Source organism: Diabrotica undecimpunctata, chromosome 3 (genome assembly GCF_040954645.1).
Source record: "Diabrotica undecimpunctata isolate CICGRU chromosome 3, icDiaUnde3, whole genome shotgun sequence".
NCBI classification, from domain to species: Eukaryota; Metazoa; Arthropoda; class Insecta; order Coleoptera; family Chrysomelidae; genus Diabrotica; species Diabrotica undecimpunctata.
The window spans coordinates 115412733-115433059 of record NC_092805.1 but is presented as its reverse complement, the minus strand read 5'-3'; the positions used below and the strand labels follow the sequence as shown (position 1 = coordinate 115433059).

Below are 20327 nucleotides of genomic sequence, written 5' to 3'. Positions count from 1 at the left end.
AATATCATCAATATTGAAATCGATTAACATCTGAAGAAAGAATACCAATACACAATTATTATCGATGTCAAGACATAATTGGAATGTAAATTAATTTCTCAAAATTATAAAAAATGAATAAAAGATAACTATATTAAAAAAATGTTAATATGTAATTGTTTTTGATAATTATAATAGGGTAATTTGAGTCATATTTTACAATATTACCTAAAATTAAATAAAATAATAAAATTGACGTGTACGAGCATGCGCACGAATAAATTTTAATTTTTTTAGTATAGGTGTATTTTATTGAATTTTTAAATGTTAAACCATGAAAAGCTGTTTCCTTATTGTACTTCTATGCCCTTTTATAATTTTCAACACGAAATATATAAAAAATTGCGTACATTCCATACTATATACAATAATTATTCATCTCAAGCCCTCATTCACCAGAGTGCTTGCACGACGCAAAGGAGCGCCATTTTCTTAACCTAAGGCGGGGATATGTGAATTTGTTATTAAATATGTGTCCCTTCATTAATGTTGGATATTTTAGTCCAGAACGTCAACGGTTGTCGTAAAGGTACGTGAAAAGTGTTATTATCATATAGTTTACAATAGGAACTATTTTTAAAATAAGCCAACTCTTTGCTTTGATGTCCTTGCTTTGTGGCAGATATATTATGAAACGGTAAATATCGTTTAGAAATATTACTTTCTGTTGTAAAATTTGAGGGCTGTTTAATTTGACAGTTCAGTTTTTAGAAATGCTTACACAATTTTTTGTTTGCAGATAACAAGAATCAAAGTAAATTCGTTATGGAAAATGGTCCAAAGGACCCTTTTTTAGAAGCATGGGTGTCAGAGCACACAAAAAATGGAGTAGTGGCCCCTGTAATAACAAAATTCCCTGGCGGGAATGATGCTACTAATCAACTAGAGAAGTTAGATTATGAAGTTCCAAAAATTAATGGGGATAGCACCAGAATTAGTAATATAGAAGAGAATTCTTATAGTTCAGAAAGCGACGCTTTAGTAATTAATGAAAGTGATAACAGGCAAGAAAATAGTAAAACTGAGTTATACAAAAATTTGACATTAAATAATAGTGAAAAAGACATTTTAAACAATGTTAGTGAAACCACCAGTGAAACAGTGACTCATTCTAATCCATACTTTAATGAATCTCTGTTTGAATTATCACAACTGCACCAAAGCAGCCAGGAGGAGGAGTTAGTGGTTAATACTAAAGACAACAAATTTGAAAAAAGTGTTAAAAAGTTAAAAAAGAAACTTAAACCAAAACAAAGAATAACAGAGTATGCTCAATATTTAGGTTTACAACCGTCTGTTCAGTTTAAGTGCTTTAAGTGTAATAGGGCAGGTTTTGAATCATTACCAAGTTTACAGGAACATTTAGTTCAGTGTGATGAAGAAAATGTTCAAGAAGTGTCACAGGATAATAATTATTCTGGTTTTAAGTTAACAAGGAAAGTGTTTTTGTGTTCTGCATGTGGTACATACTATGAAAACTGGAATTTGTACATACATATGCTGGAGTTCCACAAAAGATTTATATGTTTATACTGTTTAGGAATGTTTTCAATTTTAGAAGATCTGTGTCAACATATTCAGTCTAGACATAATCTCGAACCTGGTTACAAAAATACACTTGATGAATTTTTTAATGTTTATAATGAACCTTGCTATTTAGCTTGTTGTGAATGTGACAAACTCTTTAGTGAACAAGACAATTTTTTCTATCATAATTGTACTGGTAAGAATAAATTTAAAAAGCAACCAGTCAAACAGTTGATAACCCCTGAAAACCACGTAACAGGAGAATCTGAGACAATTATTGAGAATATAGAAGAAGAAACTGAAAATCCAGAAAATACACAAGTTATGGAAAACTGTAATATGCAAGGTAAGCATTAAAAATTATATGGCAATAATATAGAAAGACTTCCAAAATGACTTAAAAGACTTTTTACTTTTTGTCCTGAGTCATGTGTTTCTGTTATAAGTAATAAATACTTTAAATAAAAATTGTAGTACTGTTTCTGTAGGATATGTGTAAATTTCAATAATATGCTAGATATTTAGACTTCTTAAAAATGAACCAAATTCACTGGCCTAATATAAAACGAAGATTAATTCTGCTTACAATATAGAAAAAACTTTTTGACAAAATAACAATAATTTTAGGTATAGTTTCTCTAACATTTTCAATTTTTAAGCTCCTAGTCAGTGCAACACAGTTCTACAAGTAACAACTTTTGTTATTATTTTGCTCTGACTTCAACAATTAATGACAAAATTTTTATCAATGAATGTAGGCTTTCATGACCAGTGTTTTTGTATCAATGTATCAAGGGCAATGTGGGTGCAAGCATACATGTAACCTCCTATTACTGCTCTAGTTGATCACTATTGATCTTTTAGAGCATCTGAATTAATAAAGAAGTTTTGTATGTCATAATGCTGAGTTTTCCATAACTGTTCAAATGCAGCAAATGCTTATTAACCCCAATTATGACCAACAATTAGAACCAAAAGGTTTCTTATCACATATTAAAAATGCGTATAAATCAAATTGCCAAAATCTTAGCATACCACATCAAGTTCATATCCTTTTTTCTTTTTGTATGATAGTTTCATACCCTTTATCAGCTGGACTACTGCAGTCCATCAGAGAGGTACTCAAATACGAAGTCAAACTAAAAAGAAGGCTGGGCACCTAATTTTTGTAAAGCTGACATTTCAATTTCATATGGCCAAACTAGACAATCTAACAATCTATTGCTAAGTTAGAAGGACAAATGTATTTACATACTTTATTTCTTTTTAACTGTTCTCTAATTGTTTATCTACAAATCTCTAAAAAAAAACAGGGAATCCTTCTTGACTAGTGGGATAAAGTATACAGATCTTTGTTTTTTATTATTTATAATTTCAAAATTTTATTATGAATAATAAAAACCAAAAAACAAATTCCTTAACAAAATAGTTTAATGATTTAAGTATTATTTTATGACTGACAATGAAAAGGGCATAAGTCACACTTTTTTAATATCACTTTTTGGGCCATTTTATTTCTTAAAGCATTTTACATGTTTTCTGTAAAAAAGCACATCTTCATATACCACAAGTCAACATAACAAGCAAACAAAAATTCAAATCTGTTTGAAAATGGCATGATTCCTGCACTTATGCCCCTTTATTTTTGAACTTCCCCTTTCTAATAAAATGAAACATAAGTTTTGATTAGTGGACTATGTCCTTTATAAAATGATATGTTGAATTTAATATTAATGTTATTTTTTATATACATTGTAATGACAACCACTACTTTTCGTAATTGAAGTTTATTTATTTATTTATCAATGGGCAATCGCCCAATTAAAATACAATGTAAACATTATTGATAAATTACAGAAGATTCTTAACGTAACCTACTTAAATTTAAACATTTTAATTATACAAAAAATAAAAGTATGAACAGTAAATAACAAACATTAACAAAGAATGTACAAAACACAAGAACATCAAGCTATCACACACAGTTCCTAGAGTGGAGTTAGAGAAGCTATCTGGAGTTCTAGATGTGAATGAGTTGAGTCTGTAGTTTGTGCCATGGGGTCTAACATAAAAGGGTTGATTTAGCCTTGTTTGTCTACTGGGAACATGGAGATTAAGTTTTTCCAATAGTTGAGGACCAAACATAACGAGTGCAGTATACTATAAAACATAGTGAGATCTTTGTGCATGCGTTGGATTTGGAGAGAAGTTATCTTGAGGAACTTTCCATATTTGAATAGTTAATTTCTTCAATCCTCTGGTTTTGTTTAAATGCAACAAATCTTAAGAATTTGTGTTGAACTCTCTCAATAGCTTGAATATGGGTGTTACAGTGAGAAGACCAAACACATGAACAGTAATCTAGGTGGGGTCTCACAAGTGAACAATACAAAATTTTTATGGATGGGATATTTAGAAAGTCTTCAGCACAACGTTTGATAAACCCTAAAAGTTGAAGTGATTTTGAGACAACAGATGATATATGGGGGATATAGGATAAGCTGGAATTGAGCACAACACCTAGGTCTTTTATCTGAGATACAGAGTCTAAAGGGCAACCATTAATAGTATAGATATGATTTGTAGGAGTTTTATTCTGACCAAAAACTATTAAATGACACTTTTTAACATTAAGTTCCATTCCACTGCTGTCACACCAATAGCTCAACCGATCCAAATCAGACTGTAGTTTTTGATCTTCACCATCATACTCAATTTTCAAATATAATCTTAAATCGTCAGCAAACATTAGGAAAGAAGCAAAGACGAAACAGGAGGCAATGTCATTAACATAGTTATTGATTAGAAGAGGTTCTAGGTGTGATCCTTATGGTACTCCTGAAAGTACCTTAATCTGAAACGATTGAAAACCCTGAATACATACTATTTGTATTCTTTCAGTTAGGTAGGATAACAACCATTCTAAAAGTTCACCTTGAATACCCAGACTTCTCAACTTATTGACTAAAATCTTGTGATTTACCTGGTCAAAAGCCTTTGTAAAGTCTGTGTATACAGCATGAACCTGGAAGCCATCTTCAAGAGATTCTATAAGGAAATCAGTAAATGTCAATAAATTAAGTTCAGCCTAGTGGTAGCCTCAGGTAGATAAAACAGCCTTTTAAAGTTGCTGACAAATAGTCACAGACAAGGCTCCCAAAAACTTTGGGAATACAACTTAGAATGCTAATAGGCAGATAATTGTTCACTTGAGAATTATCTCCAGATTTTAGTATTGGGGTAATAAAGCTAGTTTTCCAGTAGACCGGGATAATCCCTGTCTTTAATGACATGTTAAAAATGTGAAAAAGAGGTCTAGAAAGTAAAAAGCTAAATTGTTTAACACGTTAATCGCCACGACACCCGACATTTGGGTTTCAGATCCTGTGGTCGTACACGCCCCGACACCCATAGGGCAACCTTCACTACTAGCGTTAACATAAAAGCCTGTAACCCAACCGCCGTGCTTCGAAACACATTTATCTATATGAAAGTTTTTACAGATCGGCCTGGCAGGTAATACTAGTGATTGAGCTCGGCACTTTTTATGTATTTAATATCATTAAAGATTTTTCAAAAAAATTATAAGGATTTATGAAAAAACATTTTTATTTTAATTAAATAATACAAACAGTTTTTATTAATTATACAGAATAATCGTGAACTTCAAAAAAATATGACAAACAATAAAACTTATTACAAGCATCACATGAAAATTTTGATTTTGGTCCCTCTTCTGAGCGGTTTTTCGGCCTTCTTCAGCGCTTCTTTTCGCATGACATACTACATATTTTCGACGATCTTTTGAAGCTTTATGTAAAATATGCTTTATGTTGTGATTTTCCGGCACCTTCGCGACATCCACTTCATGAATTTGTAACATATTTAGAGCAATGCTCTGTCTAAAATCCGTAATTGATATTTTGGCCTTTGTCACCATTTTATATATTATAAAAGCGTTTACTACTGCTGAGCCAAGTAATATTTCAAACGCAAGTTTTCTATACCACTTGATCCCTTTACGCAAAGGGGAAGAATATGATTTCAACAGATCGGATAGATCTATGAATGTTAGTGGTTGTGTCAGTATGAATAGTGCTCAGACAAAGAATATCACGTTTATCCTGCCATTTTAAAACAACTACCACTGTAATACTTTCTGTTGCGTAAATTTCTCCTTTATTTAATTTTTAGGTTTCTACATCCTTTGGATTGTTTTTTCTACTTTTCCTTAAAGTACCGACAAGATGCGTTTTGCGCTTTTGTAGTTCATCTAATGTGACACTAGTATAGTAATTATCTATATATAAAATGCATCCGTGATCTAAAAGTGGTAACATAAGTGATAAAACAGTCGAAACTGTAGCAGGTTTATCTGAATTCTTATTTTGTCCACAGTATATTTTGATATCGTATACATAGCCGTCGTTACTACAGAAGTTATACAGTTTTATTGCGTATTTGAACCTCTTATTTTTGATATATTGTCTGAATGACAATCTCCCTCTGAAGGGTACCAGTGTTTCATCTATGCAGACAGATTTCGCCGGAATATAGACCTCTTTGAATTTATTGGTCAAGTTTTCTAATAAAGGGCTTAGTTTTCCCAAACGGTTATTTTTATCTACCGTTTCATTATCGTTGAAATGTAGCATTCTGAGAATTAATTCGAATCGGTTTCTTGACATTTTACACGATACATGATTGCTATATAATGGATTCTTAGATCAGTAATCCGTCATTTTTGGAAACCTTACTAGACCCATATACATTACAATTCCAAAGAATGTGGTAATTTCGTCCCTGTTAGTATCTTTCCATCTGTGTAATCGCGAGAAAACTGCCATAGGTTTGTTTTTGGTTTGTTAAGCATATCTCTTGGTCTCTACTACAATCAAATCCAGAAGTTCATCACTGAGATATATCTTGAAAAAATCATATGGTGCCTTTGTAATAACACTCTCAGCTATCTGTGTTGTAATACCGACATGATCTACATCAAAATTGAAATTTTTTAAATGGAAACCATTCGGAGGAAACCAGTGTAGTTCATCTTGTAAAAGCTCTTCATCATTTTCATTTTCAATTTGCATGGGAAAATTGCTATATTTACCTTTTAGTTTTTTTTAACTCGGATTTATTTCTTCTAAAAAATCATCAGAATCACTACTTGAAGATATATTGGAATGTAATACATTAGACCTTGCAGTGTTTATAGCTGTTTCACAGTTAGTAGTGGAAACTGAAGGTATTGAAGTGTTAGGCGGAAGCTCATCAATAGAAATCTTTGCTTTTATAGGGAACCTAAAAGTGATTATGTTTTAGTTCAAAAAATCATGAAGGTTGAACTATAGTTGTAGAAACATTGAAACGTTTTATTTAGATTTAAAAATGGTAAACTAGAACTGAACTACATACAAATATTTAATCCTTAAGCCGTAAACAACACAACAAAAAGGAAAATAAGTTAATAAGATTTTTGGTGATATGTTTCACATAATAATTACCTTTTTAATTTTTTCTTCTTTGCTTCTAAATTCAATGCACTTTCATCAGACTCAATATCTGATGATGAATTACTGGGCAAGTAATCATCTGAAGTATTATCTATGAAGTCTAAAGTCTCTTGTTTTTCGTCTAATAATAACTCATTCCACAATTTCAAAAGTCTCTCTTGCTCCTTTTCGTAACTTTTTTCCATTTTATTACGACAAAAAACACAATACAATTTTCTATAATTCACAATCAACCCTATTACGCGCCGTAATTTCAACAAATGGATTGTAGATTAAACAAAACAACTGCAATTTTAGAACACACAGACTTATTAGAACTCGAAAAAAATGACAACCGATATTCGGGTTTCGCGGCGCTCGGTCGTCAGAGGATCTGAAACCCATAAGTGGGGTGTCATTTTCAAAATACATTTTTAGAGAACTTTTTTAACCTAGCGCTTTATAACAGCCAGTATATCATATCCGAGGTAAAAACCAAATGATTTACTAGAAAAACTAAGTTGGGCCTGGGGGTGGGATATTTTTCGCTTCATTTGGGCGATTAACGTGTTAAAAGAAGGTGGAAGACCATCTGGACCTGGCCCCTTGTTGCTTTCCAAAATGGAAAGTTTTTTATATATAGACAAAATAGAAATGCTAAATTGTGATAGGTTGATGTCTCATGTTAAAAAGGTTTCATCCTGCAAATCAAAATCTTTATCACTATAAGTTTTGGAAAAGTATTCAGCAAATAAATTGATAATCTCCATGTCAGAAGAGTCAGAAATAATATTATAGTGCATAACAGAAGGAATATAATTCCTGTTTTTTTTTACTGTTAATTCTAGAAATTTTTAACATTATCTTTCATAGAGCAACAGTTAGAGCAACATAATCAAGATAGCATTGTTCTTTCAGTTGTTTACAGTTAGCTCGTAATAAAGAAAACTCATTTCAGTCAGCAAGTAATTGAGATTTTAGATATTTTTTATGCCTTTTTTTTTTGGTTTTCTAGAGAAAACCAGACAGGAAACTTTTTTGCTGAATGCTTCTTCAGGGGAACAAAAATATCAATTGCAAGGTAAATAACATCAAACATGTTGATCATATCACGACTTTTCTTTAAACAAATCATCCCAGTTAAATTGTGAAAGAAAGTTTGTTACTTCCCATACACTCATTGAGCGAAAGTCTCTATAAAAACCATCTCCAATCAATCCTAGCTCATTGAAATATTAAGATTCACATTTAAACCCAAATGAGAGTGGAGGATGATGCCTATCCTCTGGGAGTAGGGCACTCTCAGCTCTAGATACCTCAACCTCTTCATCTTGGACTATGACTAGATCTAATAAGGAGTTGTTTTCATTTTTAACAGTGTTTACTTGATACAGATTATGAAAGGAACATAAAAATGAGAGGAATTGAATGGAATCAACTTCATTTGGTGAGGTTCCTGGTAATAGAGTAGCCACAGACGACAATCCATCAATGGATCACTGACAATTGGGAACATTAAAATCTCCCAGGATACATAACTTATATTCTGGATACTTTTCAGCTAGATTATCTACATTTTCTGCAAATTCGACATACTTCTCAATGATAATATGTGGTGGAAAGTAGGCAGTTGCAAAGATAAACTTGTTGATGTGGCCAATCTCAATCTTGACAAACAGATGTTCGATATTTTGAGTCGCTGACAAATGAACACTGGTTATGGTTTTCCAGACAACTATAAGCACTCCTCCACCTCTTTTGAAGGTACTTGTTTCTGAGGATCTATCTCTTTTATATATGTTGTAGTCAAACATTTGCAGTTTGGCGCTCTTTATGTCGTCTATTAACCATGTTTCATTAAAAACTAAAATATATTGTGAGTACTCTTGAAATTCTTTTTTGCTTCCATAGGTTACACAAAAGAATGCCTCTATCTACTCTAAATGTATTAACTTTAGCTTTTTTTTTTACCTCTAGTGTTTTTCCTTTAATCACTTAATGCACAAATTAATTTTGAGTTCACTGTAAATAAATGGTTATTTTTTTTTATTTCATATTTCGATTAAGCATGTAAAATAATTAAAGAAAAAATATTTTAATTGGCATAATAGGTGTATTTTTCATGACAGGAGCGTATTAAAAATATATATAATCTTTTTTAGTATTTTTAATTTAGTAAATTAAATATATTTTTTTAAGTGTTTTTACTTTAGAAAATTTAATATGTATGTATAATTAAAAGCAAAAACATATCAGGGACGTAGTAAGAGTATAAATAAAAAAAAATTTAAAAATTTCCAAAAACGGGCCAGAAAAGGTCATAAAATATTTGAATAATGACAGAAACGAAAATAGACTTAAGTACAGCAACATCTAAAACTCAATTTAAACTGTGATAAGGACAAAAAAATAGTAATTATAATTTTTAGAAAAAAATTAAATAAATAATAAAATAAGTAATAAATTCGTCATGAATGGGTCAGAAACAGCCATAAAATGTTTGAATAAGCTGTATGGGTCAACATGTGAGACACAGGCAAGTCACGAATTTAGCAGCAAACTGCTCAGTGTCAGACACAGGATTAATGCATTAAGTGGTTCATCAATCAGAAAATCCCGTCCACTGCTGGACATAGGCCTCCCTCAGTTCTTTCCAGTGTTCTCTACACTGGGCCGCTTGTAGCCAGTTTCCCGCTACTCTTTTTATGTCGTCGGTCCATCTAGTCGGTGGTCGTCCTCGGCTTCTTTTATAATTTCTGGGCCTCCATTCCATAATTCGTCTTGTCCATCGTCCATCTTGTGTTCTGGCTAAGTGTCCTGTCCAGTTCCACTTAAGTCTCGTGGTTCTTTCGATTAAGTGGTTAAAAGACCCATTTTATAAAAAAAAATCGGTTGCCTGTAAAGTCGGTTTTACGGGCGAAGATTTTACGTGACAACGTCTTTTTCTCGGTAGAATATTTATTGATATGAATATTATTAAATTGCACAATAGTTGTTTGCAGTTGAAACGCGCTGTTTCTTCTCAATCGACTGAATTACGATTGATTGCAGAGTGATGTAAACTAATAATTTACTACACTATCAACATTTGTCAATAGTATGACATAACCTATAAACTCAGTTTCTCAACTTTTGTGTCAATCTAACAATTAATCAATCAATCATAGTTTACGATAATGAAATATTAGTGTACAATTATTTACCTTTATTGTTGTAGTTGTTGTAAATGACGAATCTAAGCACTCCACATTTTCACTACAGACACAGCTGACGATACTTTAACCACACGTGTGAACTTGTATTATGACGCTTTCTCGGTTTTCCAACACCAAGAACGCTCGAGAAAGACAGAGACACAAGCACGCACCGATTCAACGCGCCTAATTCTCTAGTGCTGCGCGCGCAGCGGACCGATCATGTTTGAGTGGGAGAGAGACGCAAGGCATTCGCCGGTCCAGCGGGCCTCTCTCTCGTTCGGTGACTCATCGTAACAGACGTGAGCGGGCGTTACACTTTTTCATGAGTGACTCCGAGCCACAACCTAATTTAAGACGTTGTCACGTCAAAAAATACTCAACTTATCATAATGGATGTAAAATTTCTCATACTACTGTGCAGGCAAAAATACAAGGAGAATGCTGAAAACTAGAACAATTTTTTTGAAAAATTACTCCAAAAACATTTCAATTGTTTTGCTCAAAATTTTAGGAAATTCAATTAAAAGTACTTTAAAGAGGTAAATAATTTAACTCCTGATTGCTAACTGTAATTGTATCTAGTTACCTATGTTTTTGTGAGTAAGTTCAATATTGGGTATTAGCAATAAAATATGCAGCCGTGAGAGTTTTTGTAGTTCTTTTCATTCTGGAAATGCTGCTATGGCTATGCTAAGTTTATTGTAAAGTTAGGATAGCCATTTTTTGTAATATTTGAGATTTTTTGGGGGTAGATTCAGTGCTTGGGTTTGAGGATGAGCTTCTTGAGGATTCTGGCTGATGTATCATTTAAGGGCAATTAATGGGCAACAAAATATGGTGTCAAGGTGGGTTTGGTAACTCTTTCTGTTCTGGAGATCCTGCTATGCCTATTCCATATATTCCATAAACTTAACATAGCCATTGTTTTTCAGAAATAATAACAATCATTTTCGTTTACTTAGAATGTCAGCAATATTCTTGTTAAAAATAATTTTGTTTTATGAAGTATTCATGTAAAAATAACAGTCCCATATCCAACATTCTCCTGCTGTTTCATAGCACAGGGGACTGGACTTATTTTTACATGAATACTTAATAAAATAAAATTATTTAAACATATCAGATTAAAGAAACAACTGTGGCTTCATACTAGTCTGTGGCTACCAATCTTCAATTAAGTATTTTAAACAAATTTCGTTAGAGTTCACTGGCAGACACAGTAATAGCACTAAACAAAACAGCTGTTGCCCAGTTAACTCCACAACAGATTTGTAATGTCAGTTTTGACTCAATATTGCAAAAGATACCAGATCCAGATTTATGTCTAAAAGGAATATTTTTTTCCTACATCTGTACCAGTTTTTGGAGAAATATGTTAATGTAAAGCTTTTTCCTGAAGTGAAATGTAACAGATTTTTTGTAAATCATTGTATAATTAATATTAATTTCTTGAGTTATTTCAAAAGTACCAATTTTTCAAAGTATTATGTCAACCTAAAATATTGGTTGTGTTAATTAATTAGAAGAAGTAATGTTTTTTATATTGTATTATGACTGACTAGTGTCATAAAATTACAGTCTTAAAAATATTGTCAAATTAAACTACAAAAATAATTGTTTTTGTCAATAAAATCATTCCCCTGGATAGCTACAACAGTCCCCTGTCACAGGTTTGCATAGTATTGCCCATAACTAAAAAACCAAGAGGGAAATGTATGGGTTTTTTAATGATGTAGGTTTATCCTATTGCCCTTCATTTTATTAACAAACTTTCTCAACATTCAATAAAATTTTCTCAGGAGAGTCTTGTATAGAAATATATAGATGAAACACTATGGGTCACCCAAAACAAGACACAGTCCAAATCTGGAAAACAAATAATTGAGAATGCTGACTCTGAAAACCTCTAATTTTATTTAAAAAGATCATTTTGGTAAAATTCTCAATAAGAAAGGAGCTCACAGTGAGTATGTGAAGATTGTGGGAGACATGTATAAGGGAGTAACAACTAGTGTTAGGACAGGTGTAGGAGAGACTGATAAATTTCATGAGCAAATAGGATTGCACCAGGTACTTAGTCCTTATTTATTTTTATTAGTGTTTGATCAGATAACAGTGAAACTACAGTGTAAAATTCCCTATTGCTTAATGTATGCTCATGTGTTAGTAGGAAATACTGAGGGGGATTTAAAACAAAAACTTGAACAGTGGAGGAAAATGGTTTAAAACTTATTAGGAAAAAACAGAGAATTTGGAATGTTCATTTAAAGATGGAGTTACTACAAATAAAATGATATCTTTGGAGGGTGAAATGTAATAGTTTTAAGTACCTAGGATGGGTATTACAGAATAATGGGGAAATAGATGGAGATGTATGCAGTAGAATTAGGATGTGATTGATAACTTGAAAGTAAGCCAATGGTGTGTTCTGTGACAGAAAGATTCCAACAAAACTGAGGTTAAAATTCTATAAAACTACCGTAAGACCAGTTATGATGTATGGAACATAATGTTGAGCAGTTACAAAGAAAGAAGAACAATAAATGCATGTGGCAGAAATGAAAATGCTTAGATGGATGAGTGGAGTGACAAATAAATTAAGGATTAGTATACTAGGGGAAGTTCTGATGTTAAGATGGTTCATGCATGTTCAACATCAAGACATTAATCACCCAATACAAAGAATTCAAAGAAGGTCAAAGAAGACCTGGGAGAGCTGCTTACTCAGGTTTGTACTGCATTCTTCTTTATAGTTCCTGCGTTTATCAGCTTTTTTATTATCTTGTCTAGTGATAGAATAAATAGTATTGTCGAGAATGCATCTTCTTGTCTTACTCCATTTTTTATTTTTATTATTTCTGTTCTTTCTCTTCTGGTGTCTGTTGTTGCTTGGAAATCTCGTCAATAAAGTGTTGTTGCGCCGGTCTATTTGATCTGGTTTGTATGAGTAGTCTTGTTTTATTTGTATTTGTTGCTAGCCCTACTGCTTCTGCACTCTGTTTCAACTCAACGTAGGTTTCTTCCGCTGCATTCACTGTTCTGCTCATTATGTTAATGTCATATGCGTATGCTGCTAATTGGGTAGATTTGTTTGTAAGTATGTTATTTCCGCTCACTGTCACCTGTCTAATTACATATTCAAGAACAAGATTAAAGAGCATTGGGGCCAGTCCGTCACCTTGTTTCAGTCCTTGTGTTATCATAAACGCATCAGTGATCTGTCCCTGAATACATAATGTGCTTCTGTTTCTGTCATTGTCATTTGCACTAGTCGTATTAATTTTGATGGTATGCCAAATTCTTTCAATATATTAGGTAGAATTGTTGTATCTATTGAATCATAGGCTTGTTTAAAATCTACAAAGAGATTGTAAATGTCAATGTCATATTCCCATGCTTTGGCTAGTATTTTAACTGTAAATAGTTGGTCAATGGTAGATCTATTTTGCCTAAACCCTGCTTGATATTCAGTGATGATTTTTTCCGTGAGAGGTTGGAGTCTTCAATTAATGATGTTTGTAGTATTTTGTATCCCGAACAAAGTAAAGAGATGCCTCTATAATTCTTACAGAATAGTGTGTCTCCTTTTTTATGAATAGAGCAGATTATACTTTTTTCCATTTCTGGGGGATTTTTCTCAGTTGTCCCCTCTTACCTCCTAAAAACTGACCAATTACAAAGTCTCCATCCTTAATTCTACTCTGGCTGACTAATTCAGCATTTTCATCCGCACTACTTTCTGAAGCAAACGAAGACATCCCAACTCTTCATACATGATTGATGCAGAAGAAGAACTAAAGTATTTAGTTATCTGATTGGTAAAGTAAGCACAATTTTTTTGATGTTTACTTTTTCTCCTAAAACAGTGGTCATGGATTCTTGTGTATATTGTTGCCTTTATTTTCTGAGCATTTTATTGTATTTTGTTTTCAATATATATTGTCACTACTTCCCAGGAACAGTGTCTAAATTAGTTTTAAGGTTACTAGAGCTTCTTAGATTTCCTTAAAAATTTCCAGGCTTCCTTGATTCTTCTTCTTCCAATGTATCCATCTAGTGATCTGCATTTTTTCCATCTTTTAATTTTTTTTGTAGTTTTTTGCATAAATCTGCTTCTTGTTATTTTGTACTTCTCTAATAAGTTTTTGTAGTAAGCCATTTTGGATTTTAAGAACCATTTAGTTGGAGGTTCAATCAGAACGCAGATCACTGTTAACAGGTGTTTGATCATCGTAAAACCAATCCAACCATTCTTTTATTTTGTGTTTTGGTCACATTCATTTCCAAATTTGCTTCATTTGATAGTTTCCGCTAGTTGATAGAAACTAGATACTTTCGTTGGTAACAGCGGTATAGGGCAAATTCTTAAAGACCTACTGATTGCATTTGTACCCAACCGACTTGAATGGAACGTTTTGGCGCGTAGTTCTGAATGAAGGTGGGATACTCTTGGGACAGATCTCGTAGTATGTAAACAGAGTGGGTAAAAGCTACACAAGAGTGATGGATACGGAGTGAGTGAAATGAGCAAGAGTCATATTGCCAAGGAGAGAACTAAGTCTAGAAAATTTAAACTATTAAACTGATTTGTATTGATATTTAGGATAACTGCAATAAAGTATATGACTCTTTCAATCTAATAAGAAAAATGTATAAATGTAAATTAGTGTATCGCATCACATCTTAAGTTTCGATATAATTCTTTTAAAGAATCAAAATGAAGCTTATTGTCAAACGGGAACTTGCCTGCATGTTGTAATTGGAGTTTATGGGACCGGACCTAAGAGGCTGTTCCACATCACCATTTCCTAGTATTCCATTTCTGGATGTATGTTTCCTTTTTATGTTATACTCTCTTCTCGTTAAGTGTGATCTTCCCCTTTTTTAAGGTAAGTATGTGTGCGATTTCTTCTACCTAAACTCTTTCTTATTGCGAATCCAAGTCTTTGTTTTCTTCTCTCTCAGCCTTTTTCCCAACATATACCTGTCCACTTTTTTGGTTATTTTCAGTTTTCCTGTAAGTTTTTTAAGAAACCAGGTTCGAGAAGCGAAATAAATGAAGATACACATGCAATCACGAATTAGGGAGTTAGCACGGATAACATGAGCTCTCTTAGACATAAGTTTCTTTTAAACTACTCAGCTATATCTAGAAATACAAAGGTGAAACTACAAAACAATAATACACCCAGTCCTAACATGTGGCTCAGAGACAAGGAATCTAACATAAAGCAATGAAAATATATTCGCATATTTTAAAACGAAAGCACTGAGGAGAATTTACGGAGTGATGCATGACGATAGTATATGGAGAAGACAATACAACTTAGAAATTATAATGTTGGACAATGTAGTGCAAGAGGATCAATAATACAGTCCTAATTTAAATGCAAAGAAAATAAAACCATGCTAATTTCGAACAAGATTGCACAAATTATGATTATCTTCTTTAGCAACCTCTTCTGCTCCACTCTTAGATATAGACCTCCCCTTATGTTTTCTATGTTCGCCTGTCAAGCTATTTCGTGCCAGTTTATTGCTGTCTTTAATGTCGTCGACCCATTTTTTATGGTCTTCTTATGCCTAGTTTATGTTCGTTTGGTCGTCATTTTATTAGTCTCTTTGTCCATTTCTCTTCGCTCTCTCTTGCCTTATGCCTTGCCCATTTCCACTTAGATTTTGCGATAGCTTCGATAGTATCTACTTTGGTTTTTCTTCTTAGATCTTCGTTCCTCATACGATCTCTTCATCTTATATTTACCATGTTTCTCTCAATAGGTCTTTGAGTTATTATAAGTCATAACAGAAAGGCTACATGTGTCTAAAACCTTTCGTTTTAAATTAATTGGGAATTTTGGATCTTCTAATAAATAATAGTTTATCTATTGCTACCCAGGTCAATCTTACCCTTCTTGTAATTTTTAGTTTGATTTTTTTCCCTTGCTTTATTGTATGCCCCACATACACATATTCTTCTACATTGTCAATCCTTCTATCATCAAGAGTGATATCCACTTCTTCAACATTAGCTTAGTTTTCTCAATATTCATTTTTAGTCCTTCATTCAGTCTATTCATTCATTTTTAATTCTGTTAATATTTCTTGCAACTCCTTTATACAAGTGCCTCCACTACTCATCCATTATGAATATATTAGTAAACAGTACCCTAATATATGTTTTTAAATACCTAGGCTATTGGATTTGATGCTTAACCAGTTAATTTGGAGTTTCCCAAGTCTAATTTCTGTCTTCTTTCTTGTAGAAGAAAGTGTTTATTACTGATAATTCGTGTTTTCCATAAAGTCTAAAACAATCTGACCTCTGCTGTTTCTTATTCATATTCCATGTGTACGTATTGATCTTTTTTGTTCTATTTTTTCCCAATGTGGCATTGAAGTCTACTATGATAAGGGTGTAGAAGGTTTTTTCTTGTTCTATTGCTACTTTTAATTCTAGTTCATTATAAAATTTATCTGTCCCTTCTTATAGATGAATTTTGCAATAGATGCCTCTATTACTTCCCAAACATTTATTATTAATAAACATCATCATCATCCACCCTTCAAAGTTGAACGTAGGCCTCCCCTAATTTCTTCCAGTGCTGTCGGTCTTGAGGTTCCTGCAGCCAATTCCCAGCGATTTTTTTTGACTTCGTCTGTCCATCGTGTAGGTGGTTTACCTCTGCCTCTTCTGTCAGCTCGTGGTCTCCACAGTGTAAAGTTTCAGGTCCACACTGTAAATTTTTATGTTCACCACCCGTCACTCATTCTGGTAATATGGTCCGCCCAGTTCCACTTATTTTTTTGTTTCTAACTTTTGTCTCTGAGAGTCAGTCAAAGTAGCAAGCGTTTCATTAGTCTTTGGGCTGCTCTGAGTTTGGTTGCCGTAACCTGACTTAAGGAAAGTGTTTCGGCGCTGTAAGTCATGACTGGAAGCACACATTGGTCGAACATCTTTTTTCAAATAATTTGGCATGTTGCTCTTAAAGATGTCCGATAGAGCTCCGTATGCGGCCAATGCTAAAGTGATTCTTGTTTGCAGTTCAGCAGTTTGGTTGTCCCTAGCAATTTGGAGGACCAAATCCCTAGGTTGGTAAAAATCTACTTTTATTTCCAGTCTATTTGTTATTATCCTTGTAGATAACTTGTAGAGGTTGTGGGTCGGTAATTCTCGAGGTGTGTTGATGTGCACTGTGCGATCTTGTAGGTGTTTTACTTTAGTGCAGACATAAGTTGAACAGTTTCTATATATATTCTCTAAAAGTTTGTCTCCTCTAATCTTTACGGCTTCTTTAACGATATTATCTTCTCCTGGAGCTTTATTTATTTTCATTTTCTTCAGTGCGTTCCTTATTTCGTCTGTTGATATATCAAACATCAATTCCGATCCTTGGTTGACGACTAATCTTTTTCCCGAATTCTCTAACTTTTCTGTTAATTGCTCATCATGGTTTTGTTGATTTTTGTATAATTCTGTGTGGAAATCTTTATCCTTTAATGTAATAAATATCATGCACTATAAATAACTGTATACATGATGAACTATACATGATATTTGTATATAAACATTTTACCCCCGTGTTTAACATATTCTATAAAAATATTAGAAAAGTTACGAATCTTTAATTAATTTTAAATAACGCGTAGAAGTGAGCAAGGAATTTGGTTCATTTTTTAATATAGAGAATACAAAATAATATGGAATAAAGCTTGCTAATCTTGCTGAAGATAAAATCTATTCTAATGTGCAAATTGTCATAAAATTTTGCCCATCTATCTCAATTTCACTCACATTTAATTTTGGCGTACATCTTACGCTGATACCCCAAAACTGTACAGATCCGCTTAATGTCTGCTAGAGCCTTGCAACAATTCAACCACAGGCTATTCTTCAGTTTGTCAAAGGAAGTCGAGCTGATTGGTACTCTTCTGTTGAGGTAATCCACGTTGAAGGTCACTATCCTATGAAAATGACGTGTAAACAATACCTATAGTAGCATTACGAGAAAACAGAGTAGGTTAGTATAACATCGAACAGGTTAAACTCTGTGACGCATATTTGAAAACGGTTCATAACAATACAGTGCTGTAAATTTCGGATACTTTAATTAATAACAAATATTAATAGTACCGCTAATATCAAGTCGCGTACTACAAATAGTAATCATTCTATAAAAATTGGTCAGGTAATGTGATGACCACAATTTTGGAATTCCAAAAATAGTATTATATTCTGATAATGTATACAGGATATTCCTTTATAAAGATTTAACTGTAAACCATTGTTTTCTTATAAACTTTCTCTTTTAGTAACTTTTAGTTTCTTTTGTTTAATCTGGGTACTGTTAGAAAAGCTGAAACTGCTGGCAAATATATGTATTAAATAGTATTGTTGAGTGTTAGGTATTTTTATATATTCAGGATTCTTGTGATTATTACAAAAAATATCTACTACTGCTAGTGTTGCTATGTTCATATATTTTATCTGATTATTGATTTTGTTTTAGAAAATATAACAGACAGCATTGAAAATGAAAAATACAAAGATGACGACGTTCCTAAGATAGATACGAATATAAAAAACGAAGAAATAGATGAAAATAGTTACTCTTCAAAAGAAAATAATACATCTGATAAAATGTTTAAAGAACAGAACGATTTTTTAGAAGACTTAAATCATAATGATGATCATAATGATGAAATTCATAGTCCTGATTTGACTATAGATAATGAAAATACTAATAATTGTAATGACAATTATGATACTTCAAGCAACAAATCAAACGATCGAAATTCTTTTAATGACATTCAAGCAGACGAAGAGGATGATACTATTAAAGAAGAACCTGAAGAATATAAAGAAGATACTCGAAAAGTTCCGAAGCTATCACTTAAATTGCCAAAATTTGATGCTTATGAAGCAGAGCCCGAAGACAGCAATGATAGTGAAAAGCTTACTATGGAAGTAGATCAAATAGAAAGTGAGTATGAAAATGATATGGAAAACGGAGACGAACATAATTCTACTAAAGACCAAGACCAAGAGATTGATGAAGTTAAAGAGGAACCGAAAGAATCAGATCAAGAAGAACCTGCTAATAAACCAACACCACAATTCGTTGTTGCCGGGCCAGATACTGCAATTATAGAGTTACAATTAGAACAGCCATTAGATAAGTTTGATCCTCGAGTTTTGTTGCAGAAGTGCTTGAAAATGACTGCACCTACTTGTATATATTGTAATCACGCACGAAAGATCTCTGTTAATGGGAAGCAGTTGGGATTGCATTGTATAGCAGAGCATAGGTTTTCAGCTATAGTCAATAGCATTACTGCCGAAGAACTGATACCCCAAAATTTTGTAAATAGGTAAGTATTTATAAAATTACAAATTATGATGATTTTTTTCTATATGAAGCAATGAAATAAAAAAAATTAGCTGAAAACTCGTTACTAGAGGTTAATTTAAAACTTATTATCTACTCCCTAGAACCAATTATACTTGTTCAATTATATTATTGACTGATGCCTCCATAGAAGGTTATCAATTTTCATCTCTTGCGTGGGCGGCCAATACTTCTACCGTTTGGTAAATTGTTCGTTGCTATCTTCCTGGCTATTATTTATCATATATCTGCAAAGCTACATAAGACACCAGAATCAAATTGCTTCACTTACTCTGCAATGAAATATGGCATTCCAGACAATGGAATGCACACAATCTACAATAACGATAATACATAAAAAAGGCAGCTTCCATAAATGCGACAATTACATTCTTATCTCACATACCAGCAAAGTAATGTTACACATAATCAATGAGAACAGAATAATAACCTAGTTAGGCAAGGAACAGAGCAGAATGGCGCAGAAAGCATGTGCAGATCGGGCCCTTTAAGATCTGTAGCACCGTGATGATGATGAAGACCTTCGTGTTCTGGTATTTCCGAAGGTATATTTGTATTGTTCATTGTGAGTGTGTAAAGTATTCCTACCTATTTTATTTGTGCTGCACAGGTCCCTTAGAAGATCTGCATTTTCATTTCAGATGTTTTCATTATAAAACAAC

General features: G+C 32.8%; 1 protein-coding gene across 2 annotated transcripts in view; it reads left to right on the top strand.

Moving 5' to 3' along the window:
• Window positions 1–254: 254 nt before the first annotated feature.
• The window catches only part of MESR4 (misexpression suppressor of ras 4), a 47934-nt gene continuing 27861 nt past the window's right edge, over window positions 255–20327 (top strand). The window contains exons 1-4 of one of the 2 annotated variants that reach the window (XM_072526683.1): window positions 255–568; window positions 779–1912; window positions 8077–8142; window positions 18766–19627. In XM_072526683.1, the coding sequence (XP_072382784.1) occupies window positions 526–568; window positions 779–1912; window positions 8077–8142; window positions 18766–19627 (2105 nt within the window). In that variant the 5' untranslated portion in view covers window positions 255–525. The remainder of the gene's footprint in view (window positions 569–778; window positions 1913–8076; window positions 8143–18765; window positions 19628–20327) is intronic. The other variant, XM_072526684.1, reaches the window with a different exon arrangement.